Here is a 14,581-nt window from a genome sequence, read left to right as displayed (position 1 = left end):
GGTTTAGGTTTTTAAAGGTGCTGGAAAATTTTGAATTTTGCAGCCAATTAGACTGAAAAAAATAATATACAAAAGGTTTAACTTCATCACACCCTTGGTATGTGGGACTTGAAATAAAATTATTTGTGGTGTTGTCTGTTGAACAGAATCATTTTATGTTGCTTCCTGTTTGTTGCCCCTGACTTAGAGCACTTAAGGGAAAAATATATTCAGTTGAAACCTCTGAAAATTTGAATTTTATCATGGAGAAGAATGGAGGGAATTGATGGCAGCTGAGGAGTCCCCTTTTCCATCCCTGCTCCTCAGGTACAAACAGACCAACCTGATTCTCTCTAACACCCTCGGGACTGAAGGTGTGGGGAATTTAAAGCTGAATTTTTTTTTTTTTTTTTGGTTTGTTTTAACTACAGAGAGGGGAGCTGCCAAGCCAGGATCAGGTGGTGTAAATGAAAATTCAGAATTTGATTTGGGCTCTGCTCCCAGGGAACAGGGACAGGAGCAGAGGGAACGGCCTCAGGCTGGGCCAGGGGAGGATCAGGGTGGACAGCAGCAGGAATTTCCCCATGGAAAGGGTGCTCAGGGATTGGAAGTGCCCAGAGAGGTTTGGAGTGCCCATCCCTGGAGGTGTCCCAGGAATTCCTGGGGGTGGCACCCAGAGCTCTGGGCTGGGGTCAAGGTGGGGATTGGGCACAGGGTGAACTCCATGATCCCAGAGCTCTTTTCCACCCTAAATGATCCTATGAAAGTAATTCCCATTTTGAAGAGCTGCTCAGTTCATGTTTCTCTACTGAAATGATGCTCTTCAGTTTCTTTTCGTTGATATTTTTGGCAAGAATTTGAAGCTTCTGATACCTCTCTGTTTTAAAGCTGTGCTAAGGTCTGGTTTGGCAGCTGGAGTTCTTTTCTTTTCCTTGATGCCTGCAGCAGGAAAATCCATTAGAAGACTTTGGAGTGAGCAGGTTGCATTTGATGTTGGCTTTCCTGCTTTTTTGGTAGTAGCAGCAGCCTGTGCCAACGCTGGGGGCTGTCCTTGTCTCCTCTGGAATTGCTGGATCAGAATCTTTTTCCAGTGTATTGAGGACTAGCAGCGCACATAGTAGGAAAAAAAACCCCTGAAAAAATACAAATTATTATTATTTTTGTCTTTTGTTGCTAAAGGTAAGGTGTCGGGCCAAGACGGGATGTCCCTAAGCTGAAGGAGGGCAGGGGTAAGTGGGATACTGGGAATGAATTCCCTGTGAGAGTGGAGAGCCCTGGCTCACATTCCCAGAAAAGCTGTGGCTGCTCCAGCCCTGCAAATGTCCGAGGCCAGGCTGGACAGGCCTGGGATGGTGGAAGGTGGATGAAACTAATCCTGGAAGTTTGTCCTTTGAATTTCCCGGGATGACGGAATACCCTGAGCTGGAAGGGACCCACAGGGATCATCCAGTGCAGGACATTGCCAAAATCCCACTTTGGGCATCCCTGGCAGCGCTGTCCAAACGCTCCCGGAGCTCTGTGCCCATTCCCTGGGGAGCCTGGGCAGTGCCCAGCGCCCTCTGGGGAAGAACCCTTCCCCGAGATCCTCCCTGACCCTCCCCTGCAAGTCCTTGCAGGATTCTTGGAGCTCTTCCCAATAAAAATCCTCCATCTAGTGGCTGAAAACAAGAAAACGTTCGGGACAGACTTTGCTGGCTGGGCAAGTTTGCTCTCACATTTGCTGCTTTTCAGCAAACTCTACAAATTGTGCGTGGTGTGAATGATCCCTGGCAGGAATAATCCCACCGGGATGCAGAATTCCAGCCTCTGCTTTAAGGCCTGGAATCTGCAAGCACTTGGAGCCTTCCCCGAGGGTGGGCTGCTGGAGTTCAGTGGGATTAAATGGCTGTAAATTGAATTCAGGCCTCTGTGTGTGAGTGTGTGCAGAGCTGGGACACGTGTGAACATTTCCTGCCCAGCTCCCTGGGGAATCATCCTGCCCTGCCAGTAGGGTTTGGACAGAGATCCACAGGGAATTTGGGCTGGAATTGCTGGTTTTTGTGACCACCCGCTGCCGTTCCTGTGCTCAGCTCCTGGGAGGACACCGGGAAGCAGGGAAGGCATTCCTGGATTATTTGTTGGGTGTTGTGTTAGGATTGGGGCCAGGCTTGGGAAAAGACATCCAAGCAAAATAGCTCCTTGTACCAGGTGGAATGAAAAAAAACAAAAAAAACAAAACAGAAAAACCCCCAACCAATATTTCTGCAAGCAAAACAACAAACCAATAATAATAATGGGAGCTTTTGTGGTGATACTTGAGAATTTCTGCCTCCCTGGGAGGTTTTCTACTCCAGAAAATTTCCAGTTCCTTTGTTCCTGGAGCAACCGGTTCCCTTTCCTTTGGTTGCTATCTGAATTTTACCACTTGCACTGGAGTCCATCACCATATCACTCTGTGAGTGGTATTTATTTGATACATCCATCTCCAGAATGTTTTGGCTGGTTTTCCCAGATAGGGAGTATTTCTGTCATTTTTGGGGAGAATAGACATTTTTCCCAACCTTTGGTTGAATCAAAGCTGCTTGTCTGCCATTGCACTCATTTTTAAGCTGTTAAACTGAAACATTTGTGTGATTTTACTAGGAAATTTAATTGAAACACAATGTTTTTCCTTGCTTTTTAAGGTGGATTGAGGATAAGGGTGACTGCCAAACAGATGCTAAGAGAAATTATTCTCCTTTGTAGTTTTGGGTAGTAAGAAGGAAGTGTGAATCTGATCTCTTCCTCCTAAAATGAATTTTAATTCACATTGTGATGGACTGCAGAGAACTGGGGCTCAGAGGAGGCTCTTGGGTTTATGGTGCTTTGAGCCCTGCATGCTCTCAAATTGTTGCTTTTTATTCTGTTCCATTTGCACTGCTGTGGCTTTTTTGGGAATTGGGAATTAGTGCAGGAAGGCTCCGTTCCAGCTGCCAACCAAAGTGATTTTATCACGGAGGAAAAGCCAGGCTCTGGGTTAGAGAATTGGTGCAAGTAACAGAGGGAGGCTGAAAAGAGACTTGTTGTGTCCTGAGCTTTGTAATGCTGGGAATAACTCACGTCTGGAATTATCCCAAAATCCCAGTGGTGTGCTTGGAGCTGCCCCACAGGTTGTTCCCAGGATGCTCCAGAGGTGTCACAGCCGTGCCAGAGGGGGGATTCCTCTTCCTGAAGAACTTCCCAGGGCCAGTCCTGTCCTGTTCCTGTGCTGGGATTCCACAGTTTGCTTCCCAAGTGGGTAATTCCTTGTCCAGAGACAGCTCAGTGCCCCTCTGGGCTGTTTGCCTGCAGGGATGAGCCCTCAGGGATTTAAATAAAAGCCAGATTAATGAGTATTTCGTCCTCTTCATCTTCCCTGGAGAGGGTGGATGATGTTTGTACCATGATCCCTGTGCACCTCCTGGAGATCAGCACTGCCCGTGCTGGATTTATTCCAGTCACAGGGCTGGGCTTTGTGTTCACCTGCTTTGGAAAACCTTGAAAAGTGTCACTAAATCAGAGTTTTTACAGGGTAAGGAACTTTGGCTCAGAAAAATAAGCTGCTAGGCTCAATTAACTAAATTCATTTGAGGGGAATGGTTTTACATGGACGGGGGCAGGGAGGGATGGGATATTGGGAAGGAATGAGGGTGGCAAGGCCCTGGGATGGATTTCCCAGAGAAGCTGTGGCTGCTCCATCCCTGGAAGTGTCCAAGACCAGGCTGGGCAGGACTTGGGATGGTGGGAAGTGTCGGGGTTGGAATGGGATGATCCTCAAGGTTCCCTTCCCACCTAAACTATTCCATGATTCCAAATGTGATTGTATAAAGAGTTTTGGCATGGAAATTTGAGCATTGCCTTTAGTTGATTGAAAGGAGAAGTGGAATGAAGAAGAAGAAGAACATTTGAGGCTCTTAGGGAGAGGGAAATGTCATTTTCCAGCTTTCCCCACACAACCAGCAGGGAATATTTGCCCCAGTGCAAGCTGGAATCTGAGGGAAGTTTTTTCATTTATCAGTAGCACTGGGAAGTGTCCAGGAGAGCTCAGCTGCTTCAGCCAGAGCAGTGCAATTCCACACTCCAAACAGAGCTTTGGAACATGTTTTGATTTTTTAAAAGATAATATTTACCCTTGCTAATTAATGAGAGAGAAGATTTCTGTTTGGTGGGTGTTCTCCTGTGTTAACAAGGCATTGGATGTGTTTGATTATCCACTTTGGAATGCTGCCCTGTGACTCAGGAAAGCCATCAGATATTTCAGTAAATAGCTTTGTTTACAAGGGGCTGCTCAGAAGAATTATTCGGAATTAATGTTTTAAAATAGATTAATTAAATTACATTTAACTTGTGTGTGGAAAAGCTAATCTGGAATTCAGGTGAATTTAATTTAGTTGCTTACAAATATTAATTTACTTAATTAAACAAAGGCTGATTGAATTCTGTGTTAAGTGTATCAGTTCTGAGTAAGAGTATTGGCAGAGATATTTAATGTGATTTATCTAATCAGCTTTAAATTTATATCTTTAGTTGTCTGTGATGAGTTTTTCTGATTATTCCAGTCCTGGAGCCACTTGCTTAAAGGGATGCTTGAGGCATTTTGCTCCCATTTTTGAAGGGAAACGAGATAATTTTCCGTGGTGGTTTCATTTATCCAGCAGGAGCATGTGTCTGGTGGGATTATTGGATCAGAGCAACAAGGTGGGGTCTGGTCTGGGGTGGGGAAAGGGGGGCAGAGCTGCTCTGGCAAGGACCTGCAAGGGCTCTGAGGGGTTAGAAATGTTTGGGGAGACTGGGATTTTGATTATGGAGGGTGGAAAAGAGCTCCAGGATCACAAGCTGTGCCCAATCCCCACCTTGTCCCCAGCCCAGAGCTCTGAGTGCCACCTCCAGGAATTCCTGGGACACCTCCAGGGATGGGCACTCCAAACCTCTCTGGGCACTTCCAATCCCTGAGCACCCTTTCCATGGGGAAATTCCTGTTGCTGTCCACCCTGATCCTCCCCTGGCCCAGCCTGAGGCCGTTCCCTCTGCTCCTGTCCCTGTTCCCTGGGAGCAGAGCCCGACCTGGGGCTGTCCCCTCCTGTCAGGGAGTTGTGCAGAGCCAGAAATTCCCCCTGAGCCTCCTTTTCTCCGGGCTGAGCCCCTTTCCCAGCTCCCTCAGGAATTCTCCAGCCCCTTCCCAGCTCCATTCCCTTCCCTGGACATGCTCCAGCCCCTCAGTGTGTGTCTTGGAGGGGCCCAAACCTGACCAGAATTCCAGCTGTGCCCCAGGGGACAATCCCTGCCCTGGGGCTGTGGCCGTGCCAGGGCTGGTGCCAGCCGGGTGCCAGTGGCCTCTTGCCCACCTGGGCACACCTGGGCTCCTGTTCAGCATCCCCAGTCCTTTCCCAGCTTTCCAGCCTGGAGCTCCAGGGGTTGTTTTGTCCCAGGGGCTCTGTGGAACCTCCTGGATCCAGCCTGTCCCCTTTGGAGGCACCCAGGGAATTGGGAGTGGAGGGGAGAGGAAATCCCTCCAGGACACGCCAGAACCTGCTCCTGACTTTAAGAGCTGGAGGAGCCCCTGGAAATCTCTGGGAGAGTCCATAAGTGCAGCACAGATCTGCCAAAAGCTCTGGGCTGGAATTGGTGTGAGCCTGGCTGGCCAGGTTCTCCTTTAATGGAATATTTCCCACTGCCTGGTAGAACCTTTTTCCCCATCCCCTCACCCAGACAGGGGCAAAGTGACCATAAAATATTCCTGTATTGATCCAACTTCCACGTGCTGCTTGGGGGAGGAGAAGTGGGCACGTTCCTTGGCCCTGCTGTGGTTTATCCCCAGCTTCCTGGCTTTCTGTTCATATTTCTTTTTTTTATAACTTTAAATTTGTTCCTGGGAGTAGTTCAGCACTGGTGGCTCGATGCCAACGTACATACCCTTAATTTAGATTTAATGGGGGCTAGAGTTTCAGACAGGAAGTGGAAATTAAGGGGAATATAGAGCAAATTTGGAGAAAAAGGGAGTTTTACGTGAGAGGTGCTGGTAAATACTTCACTGAGTAAAGTACGTGGAAACTAGAATGGCAAAGTTACTCTGGATTTGTTGAGTGAAGCTTTTTGAAGCTGACAAAATCCTCTAACTCTCCTCCTGTTACATTTATCAGGCTTTTCCCCCTGTCCAATTTATTGTTAGAACTTGAAATGGTGAATTTGGAAGAGGGACACTTTATTCAAGGTGTAATAACTGCAGTGGCTGCAGCTTCCTTGAACCTTGCTTTCCTAATCCTAGAGTTTCCAAAATTTATTTGTTTTCCCCTTTGTTTTGATACAGGATGGCAGCAGAAGGGAATTCTGTCCTGGCTTTGAAACAGCAGAATTGTGGCTGATTTCTCTCAAGTTGTGGCTGACTTAGTGAAATTGGAATAAAATTAGTTTAAATGGAAATAAATACTGCTGTTACACATTCTTCTGTGTGTGTTGTAGCTGCTCTGCCTGTTGTAGGTTGGTTGTTGTGCCCTTGTTTCAAGGCTCTGGAGCAGAATATTTGGGTATTCCTGAAGGTGAAGTTGAGCACTTTCAGCCTGTGACCCATGAAATGTGGACAATGGGTGTTGGGAACAGGAAATCATTGGAAGGAAGGTTAAATTTAATGTTTTTTTAATTGAATTTTGAAGGCACGTGGTTGGATCGTTGGGTTGTCCGTGCAGGACCGGGAGTTGGGTGATCCATGTGGGTCCCTTCAAACTCAGGATTTTTTTGGGCTAAATATGTGAAGTACTAAAGTGGATTCATACAAAATGATTGCAGTTCCTTCAGAGGAGAAATTTATAGCTACGAGTGATTTCAAGGCAACACCAGCGAATCCCATAAATCAATTTGAATTACAGCGAATCCTCTATAAATCAGCTTTTCAGCGCTTGGGTTTTGTTGTGATTTGGGTTTTTTTGAGTGCTTGGAGTGGTGGCTGTGTCCCCTGCAGCCGAGGGCAGGGCTGTCCCTGTTCCAGGCCGTGTGTGACACGATGGGATGGAACAGCGAGTGCAGCCCAGCTGCTTTGTTCTGCTCAGCCTGGCCGGGCACCAGGACTTCTCAGAAATGGCAAATTCCAATTGCCAAAATGGCATCCACAAGCAAGGAAGGACTGCCAGGGTTTTTTTGGGCTTGCTGCCACGCTCTGTGCTGGCCCAAAAGTCTTTCACCATGAGCAGAATTTCAAGTGACTCAGTGCTGGCAGTGCTGGTATTTTGAGTAAACAATTGGGGGATATGGGGAGGTCTCCTCAAAATCCTTCTCTAGGTTGTGCTGCTCTCCTAAAAATTCATCCTCTCCATGTCCGGCTTAATGGATTTCTTGGGCTCAAGTAGAAGAGGAAAATGACTGTGCATAGTTGGATTTGATTCCATGTCAGTGTTAATGGGTGAATTATCATTTCCATCAGTTAAATCTCCATTTATCTCTCCAGTGTTTTTCACTCCAGGTTAAAAAAGGAAAAAAAAAAATCCACTGTTCTCCTGGTATTCCTTGTCCCTTTGTAAACTGGGAGAAAACACAGCTAGGAGAGATTGCAGTGATTTTATTTCAATTTTACAGGTTGAAGGTTTCTCTTAAAACACTAATAAATCCCCTGGACTGAGAATTCCAGGGAAGCAAGGCTGAGAAACATTTTGACTTTCAAGTCAGGACCATATCCTGAAAATGGTTTAATCAGAGCTGAGCTGTAGAAAAACCAGGCAAGTTCATCCTGAAGAAAAAAAAAAAATCAAGATTTGCTTTAGTTGTAATAAGAAGTGAGGAAACTCACAGAGTTTAGGAAGATTTTAGAGGTCTGTTAAGATTCACAATTTGCACTTCTTGCAAATCTGGTGTGGCTTGGGGCTTCCTGAGCTTTGTGAGTCTGAACCTGAAAATTCCTTATCCCTTAGGAATGTGCAAGGGAAAGCAAGGAAAGCTCAGCTCCTGTCTCAGCCCCGGGCAGGAAGATTTCCTCTTTTGGAGGTGCTGCAGGGCTGGGTGAGGTGAGCTGGACAATCCCTTGGGAGGCTGGCCATTGCTCTTAGGGAACTGGATTTCTTTATGGAAGGGGAATGAGAAATGGAAGGCGTTGCTGCTGTGTGCAGTATTTCTTTCACAGCTGTGAACCTTCTCCTTGCTGCTGTTTTGCAGGAGTGCATGCCTGGGGAGCTGCAGTGGTGCCTCAGGGGTTTTGCTGCTGCTTCTGAATGATGTCAGAGCACGATTTATCAGATGTGGTTCAGATTGCTGTTGAGGACCTGACTCCAGATAATCCAGGTAGGAAGAGATTTACAGCAGATATTACCTACAAATCGCTGCTGAGCTTTTATTTAAAATCCAAACCAGGCTTTTATTCCAAAAGGTGCTCTTGAAGCCCACGTCTCTTGTTTTCCACAGTTCACTGGGATATCTCCAAACCCTACAGATCAGGTTATTTTATTTATTTCGCTCTTCTCTTAAAGGTTTTATTGCCTGTTTGTTTTTTGTGCAGGGGCAGACTCACCCCAGAAACAATGAAATGTTCCTGCAATCTTGTTTTTCTCTGTGGGTTAGGCTTTTCCTCCAATGGGAACAGTCCCCCATCCATTAGGAATTGTTTTGTGTGCAAGACAGTTTATCTCATCCATTATTAAAATTCTTTGGACAGTAAAATTGAAAAACACTTGTGAAAGCAAATATTTGGATATCACTTGCTCAGAAACTGACTTCCTAAGTGAAAAGATATTGAGGTGTTGGTCCTCTGTGGCCATTGAAAGTCAACGACTGAAAGAACAGTAATGGAAATGAGAGACACAGGCCAAAAAACTGCTTTTCTGATAGAAAATGAAAAACTTACCTCAGCAATGGTCCCAAGGAATTGGAGGAGGAGCTGGGACCTGCCAGTGCTTCAGAAGTCTTTGCTCAGCTGGGTAGAGGAGCTCAAACCTGGTCCCATCACCACTGGCAGATATTTGAGAGAAACCCTGAGCAAGTGTCAAAGACCTCATTAAATATCTTCATTAAATTTCCATGCTTTTGTTTTCTCCACCTACCGTGGTTTTAATTTGAGCTGTATCCTCTTAGGTTCTAAACTCTGGCAATGTTTTTTGGTTTTTTCTCCTTTGCAGTTGTGTTGGAGAACCATGAGGTAGCAGATGATGATGATGTGGAACCTGCCCTGAAACGTCAGAGGATAGAAATCAACTGCCAGGATCCCTCTATTAAGGTTATTTAATGCCCTTTCCTGGTTTTATTTCTAATGCAAATTAAGTGTAGGGAAAGTTATTACAACAATGTAAAAGGAACTGTTTATGCCTAATACTGGAATTATTCTTGTAGATACTTGTGCATTTTTAGGCATACAATTAAAAATCTGGATAATTGTCTGATTTTCCAGTGCAGAACTAGTAGCAAGAATTTCAGATGCAATATAAAATATCACCAGAATTAATGCCACTGACCCAAAACATCAGTACTGGGACATTTTTTTGATAAAGTAAATGAAGTTGACCAAAAAAGATCAACTTGAGGATGTATTTGTGTTACAATTTGCAGGCACTTTCAGCATGTTTGAAGTTCTTATTTGAAGCTAACAGCATTCTCCTGATAGATAATTCATATTTAATTCCTGCTCAGGAGCTCAGCAGTCACCCTGCTGTTCTCACTGCTGGGATTTAGGGTAGGTTTTTGCCCTGGAGTGTGAGTATCTGGTGAGTATTTCAGTGCCACGGACACTGTGCTGTGTAGTTCTGTATTTTTTGGGGTGATCCCAGGAGCTGGAGCTCTGTGAAGGAAGGGTTTGGGGTGCTCAGTGATTGCAGGGCCACAAGATGGCACAGCTGCTGTTTGCAAAGCACACAGAGTGCAGCTCTTCCCTCTAATGGCCTGTTTTCCCAGGAGAACCCGAGTGCAATATGTTTTCTTTTCAAGCAGATTGCTTAGCAAAACAGATTTTATTTATTTGCTTTTCTTGATTTGCAGTTCAGCAGGAAGCTGAAGTGAGTGGCATTAATTGTCTCCGAGATTTTCTGTGTTGATACAATTTCCACTGCAATTTATCTGTTTGGGCAGGAAAAAAACCTTACTGACTTTATCCAGGAGGATGCATCCAGAGATTTATAATCCTTTTGTTTTCACATGTGGGCTGGAAGGCTTTGGCAAGTCATTAGAAATGATTTTGCAGTGGATGAAATCATTCTGACAAAGTGCTTAGGTGAAAATGGCTTTGGCCGGGCTGCTTTTGGCTCCCAAATAAAGATCTGGAAGAATCTGAGCCTGCTGAAACGCTCCTGGATGTCATCAGGGGTGGATTTTGTCACCAGACAGGCTGCAAGTTCCTTTAGGATTGGTTCCCAGGCACGTTTATCCGGAGCTTCCTTAGGAGTGGGGATGAACTCCGAGTGTTCAATCCGGGTTCTTCTCCCTCCCCAGTCGTTCCTGTACTCCATCAACCAGACCATATGCCTGAGGCTGGACAGCATCGAGGCCAAGCTGCTGGCACTGGAGGCCACCTGCAAATCCCTGGAGGAGAAGCTGGACCTGGTGATGAACAAGCAGCACAGCCCCATCCAGGTGCCCATGGTGGCCGGGTCCCCGCTGGGCGCCACCCAGACCTGCAATAAAGTCCGATGGTAAGGACACAGCACTGCCCTGAAAAAAAACCCCCTAAATCCAGGATTTGGGCATTTCCTCCTCTCTGCACAGCTGGCAAGAGGTTGCTGGTGGAGGTAGAATTCATTTATCCTGGAGGTAATTCTTGCAGCAGTTTTGTGTTACTCAGAAGCAGATGCTGGTCCAGGGACAGTTTGCAGCTCTCCCCACATTTCATCCTGACTCAAACCAGACTCCTTCATCCATCCCCTGGAAAAGCCTCAGCAGCTCTTTCAGACAGGTTTTTGAGACTTGCTCTGCTTTTATTTATAGCTGTTTTGACTTAATGAGTCCATCATCGTTGTAATTGCTTCTCATTTTACTTCTCTTCACCAGGAGCACAATGGGGTGTGTTTTATGAGCTTGTTTGCTAAAGAATGCTGCTAGAAAAGTACCTCTGCTTATTTTGGAGTTAGAAGCTGGAGATGGAAAATCTGTTGAATAATCTAATGCACTTTGCTGAAAGAGCAGGCTTGACCTGCAGTCCCTTTGTGTCTCACTCCCCTAATGTGTTTTTAAATACCTAAATCTTGATGTGTCTGTCATCTTATCATCGAGGTGATCCCAGCCAGAGAAATCTGCTTAACAAAAGACTCTTTTCTCTAACACTTCTTCCCCCTTTTTCATATATTTTTTTATAGCTGGAAAACACTTCATACTTCTCTAAATAACTTTTTATTCTCCATTACAAAGGTGTGCAGGCATTTAATTTTTCTTTTAAGCAGGTGCTGTGTCTGCTTTTACCTCTGCTTTTGAGGGCTTCATACCCTGAAAAGATTAATTATGGCTGAGTTGTGTAATAGCAGATACAAAGTACATGGAATAAGGACTTGGATCATAGAGTTTTACACCGGGGTTTTTGCTAAATACTCTTTTTTCCATAATTGTTTCTTCAAGAATCTTTTTGAAATGTGGGCTGATTTTTTTTTTTTAATTGTTAATTTAGACATCTTCAAGTTCTGGTGCGTGAGCTGAACTTTTCACTGTGGTTTGTGCACAAAAGGCCTCAGAAATCTTTTCAGGAACCCGTGGCCCCTGTGGGACCCTATTAATTCGTGCTCAGTGAATGCTTTCCTCTGTAAATTGTACTGTTTTGAGTTTCTGAAGTGATTTGTGAGACCTGAGCTGCTTGTTTTGATTTGGTTTGTTTTTAAATCTCTGCGGCCATCAGAAATCTGTCCTGGCTGTTGATGGTGCTTCATCTTTTGGTTTGGGTTACAAATATTTGCTGACAGCTCCTCAGCCAGTCTGACCATCATTTAGATAGAACTCTTGAAGACAGCAGCAATCTCTGCCCCAAATATTTGTTGCTGTTGGTCTGAAGTTATCAAAGGTGTGGTGCCAGGAGAGCACTGAGGGCTTTTTGTTCTGGAGCAGACTGTGGCCTGTGGGACTCGAGAGAAAATAGGGCTGGATGTGTTTAATTTGGCACTGGGGACACTCCAGTTGCACAGAATGTTTCCCTGAATTCCCTGTCTTTCATCCATAAATCCCTTTATCACTTGTTGATTGTTTCCAATTAAAGGCTGCTCCATCAGACCAGCTCTGTGTCCTTCCCTCTCCCCCATACACCACAGAAGGCAGAGCTTCCCATAAATTTGGGATAGGGATTTTCAGATTCTCCATAGGAATGGGATCCTCCTTCTCCTGCCCCCAAAGTCGTGCTGGGTTTGCTGCTGTAACACAAAGCTCTGGTTATTAAGGGCTGCCAGGGAACACGGTGCTGCAGTGCCCGGAGAGCAGCTCTTGGGAAAAATGGGAATAAATCCAGGAAATACCTCGAGAATTGGCCTGTGGGAATCCATGAGCTGGGGGTGCTGGTGGGTGGGGGGCTGGCCATGCTGCTGCCCCTCAGGTGAGACCCCAGCCCTGGGACAGCACAGGGAGAGAGCCCAGAGGAGGCTCCAGGATGGTCCCAGGGATGGAGCAGCTCTGCTGGGAGCAAAGGCTGGGAGAGCTGGGATTGTCCAGCCTGGAAAAGCTTCAGGGTGATCTTATTGCAGTCTTCTGGGACCTGAAAGAGCCAACAAGAAAGATGGAGAGGGACTTTGGACAAGGGCTGGAGGGACAGGACACAGGGAATGGCTTCCCCTGCCAGAGGGCAGGGCTGGATGGGATATTGGGAAGGAATTGTTCCCTGTGAGGGTGGGCAGGCCCTGGCACAGGGTGCCCAGAGAAGCTGTGGCTGCCCCTGGATCCCTGGAAGTGTCCAAGGCCAGGCTGGAGGTGTTCAGATATAAAAGGAGAAAATCCAGAGGTAAATGGAGCTCAGGTATTTTCCTGGATCCATTTTTTGCTACAGGTAAAATACAGACCACAGACATCTGGTTCTGTTCCGTGTGCATTTGTGGCTAATTGATAAAAAGTATAGAGATAAAAACGTTTATATTTCTGTCTTTGATGAGAGTGGGACAGTTAAATGTAGATTAATTACACTCAATTAACGAGCCAAAATCCATCCTGGTGTCCTTGAACAAAACTGGCTGGGGGTTGAACACTGCCTTAATTTGGAGGTTCCTCAGATGCAGTTTTGAACCAGATGGGATGTTGGAATTTGCTGTATTTTAATGAGTGAGGATCATTAAAATGTTTGTTTTACCACTGAATTTAATCAGCAGAACAATTGAATTAATTGAATTTGGAGAACAAGACTTGTCCACCCACTTTGCAATGTGCCATTTGGCAAAGCCTCCTGGCTCCACATCCCCCAGATTCCTGAGCTGTGTTTCTGCTGATTGTTTCCTCCTTTACAACTGGGTTTGGGGTCAAATAATGCAGATTTGAGAGCTGGGATGATTTTAAATGAGGTTCTAAAGCAGGGAATGTGGTGTGGAATGAATTGTAGGGGGACTGTTCTAGATTTATTAAAAATACTGTTGCTCCTGCATAAAACCTTTAGGAAAACAAACAAACCTAAAGAAATATAATCAAGGTGTTGGTGTATAAACCCTAAAAGAGCCAGAATTCTATTTTGAAAATTTATATGTATCTATATATCTATATATTTATTTCTTCCCTGAGTTACAAACCCCTTGGCCAACCTAATTGCATTTTTATCAGGAGGATTTTTACAGATTATAATAAACTATCCTCCTATGCTAATCCAGACTTTTAGAAGGAATAATAATTCCTCAGCCCTTATCAGTGAGCAGTGGCTGCTGAGTCTCTTCCCTGTGTTCATTGCAGTTGATATTATAACTCATTAGGGGATGTAAACCACTTTATATCCTTTCATTTCACTCAGTGATAAATAAATTAACATTGTGAACCTGCAGGATTTTTGCTGGTTTTAACTCAATTTAAGAGCTAATTGTTCCTTTTTTGGAATTGCTTCTGAAGACCCTGAATTTGCAGGAAGATTTTAATTGATTTATTTGGAAGCAAAGCATGGGTTGAGGAGCAGAGGATCATGCAGGGTGAAGGGTTTCTTTTCAAGGTGCAGGTCCATGAATCACACACTGAATTCCAGGCCTGGAAAAACTTTTCCCTGGAAGAAGACAACTGGGGGTGAGAGGGAGTCACACACAGAGTCAGAAATTTGGGTAAATAATCAAGGTTTGATTTGGAGAAGCTTTGGAGTTCCCCAGGTTTTCAGGAATTCTGTCACTCTGCAGCAGCCCAGGTTTATTTAGCCTTTATTTAATTTGTCCTTTCCTGGAGCCTCATCCAGCAAATCAAATGTGCAAGCAGTGAATTCTGGGAGGCCTGGACACAACCACAACTGGACTTTTGTCCTTGCTTGGGATGGACCCTCTGGGATCCATCAGTTCCCAACCTTTCCCTTTCTGTCAGCAGTCTCTGGCAGAATTCCATCATTTATCTTGAAATCCATCAATAATTGCAAACAGTTATTCTGAATATTTGAGTTTCTGAGGATTCTCCCAGGAATTCTGGGGCTGTTTTCCTGAAGGACTGAGGAGGAAAGGGCTGCAGGAAAATGCCACAATTGTTTGGGATCTGTTCTCACCACCTTCATTTTGGTTACACT

The 14,581-nt window shown here is 45.2% G+C and overlaps 1 protein-coding gene across 4 annotated transcripts in view; it reads left to right on the top strand.

Moving 5' to 3' along the window:
* BANP (BTG3 associated nuclear protein) overlaps positions 1-14,581 on the top strand; it is a 121,534-nt gene that overhangs the window by 2,694 nt on the left and 104,259 nt on the right. For all 4 annotated transcript variants that reach the window (XM_062499821.1, XM_062499822.1, XM_062499820.1 and 1 more), the window contains exons 2-4: positions 8,116-8,241; positions 9,072-9,169; positions 10,375-10,574. In XM_062499821.1, the coding sequence (XP_062355805.1) occupies positions 8,172-8,241; positions 9,072-9,169; positions 10,375-10,574 (368 nt within the window). In that variant the 5' untranslated portion in view covers positions 8,116-8,171. The remainder of the gene's footprint in view (positions 1-8,115; positions 8,242-9,071; positions 9,170-10,374; positions 10,575-14,581) is intronic.

This window comes from Cinclus cinclus, chromosome 11 (genome assembly GCF_963662255.1).
Source record: "Cinclus cinclus chromosome 11, bCinCin1.1, whole genome shotgun sequence".
Classification (NCBI taxonomy): Eukaryota; Metazoa; Chordata; class Aves; order Passeriformes; family Cinclidae; genus Cinclus; species Cinclus cinclus.
This window is presented reverse-complemented; position numbering and strand designations above follow the sequence as displayed.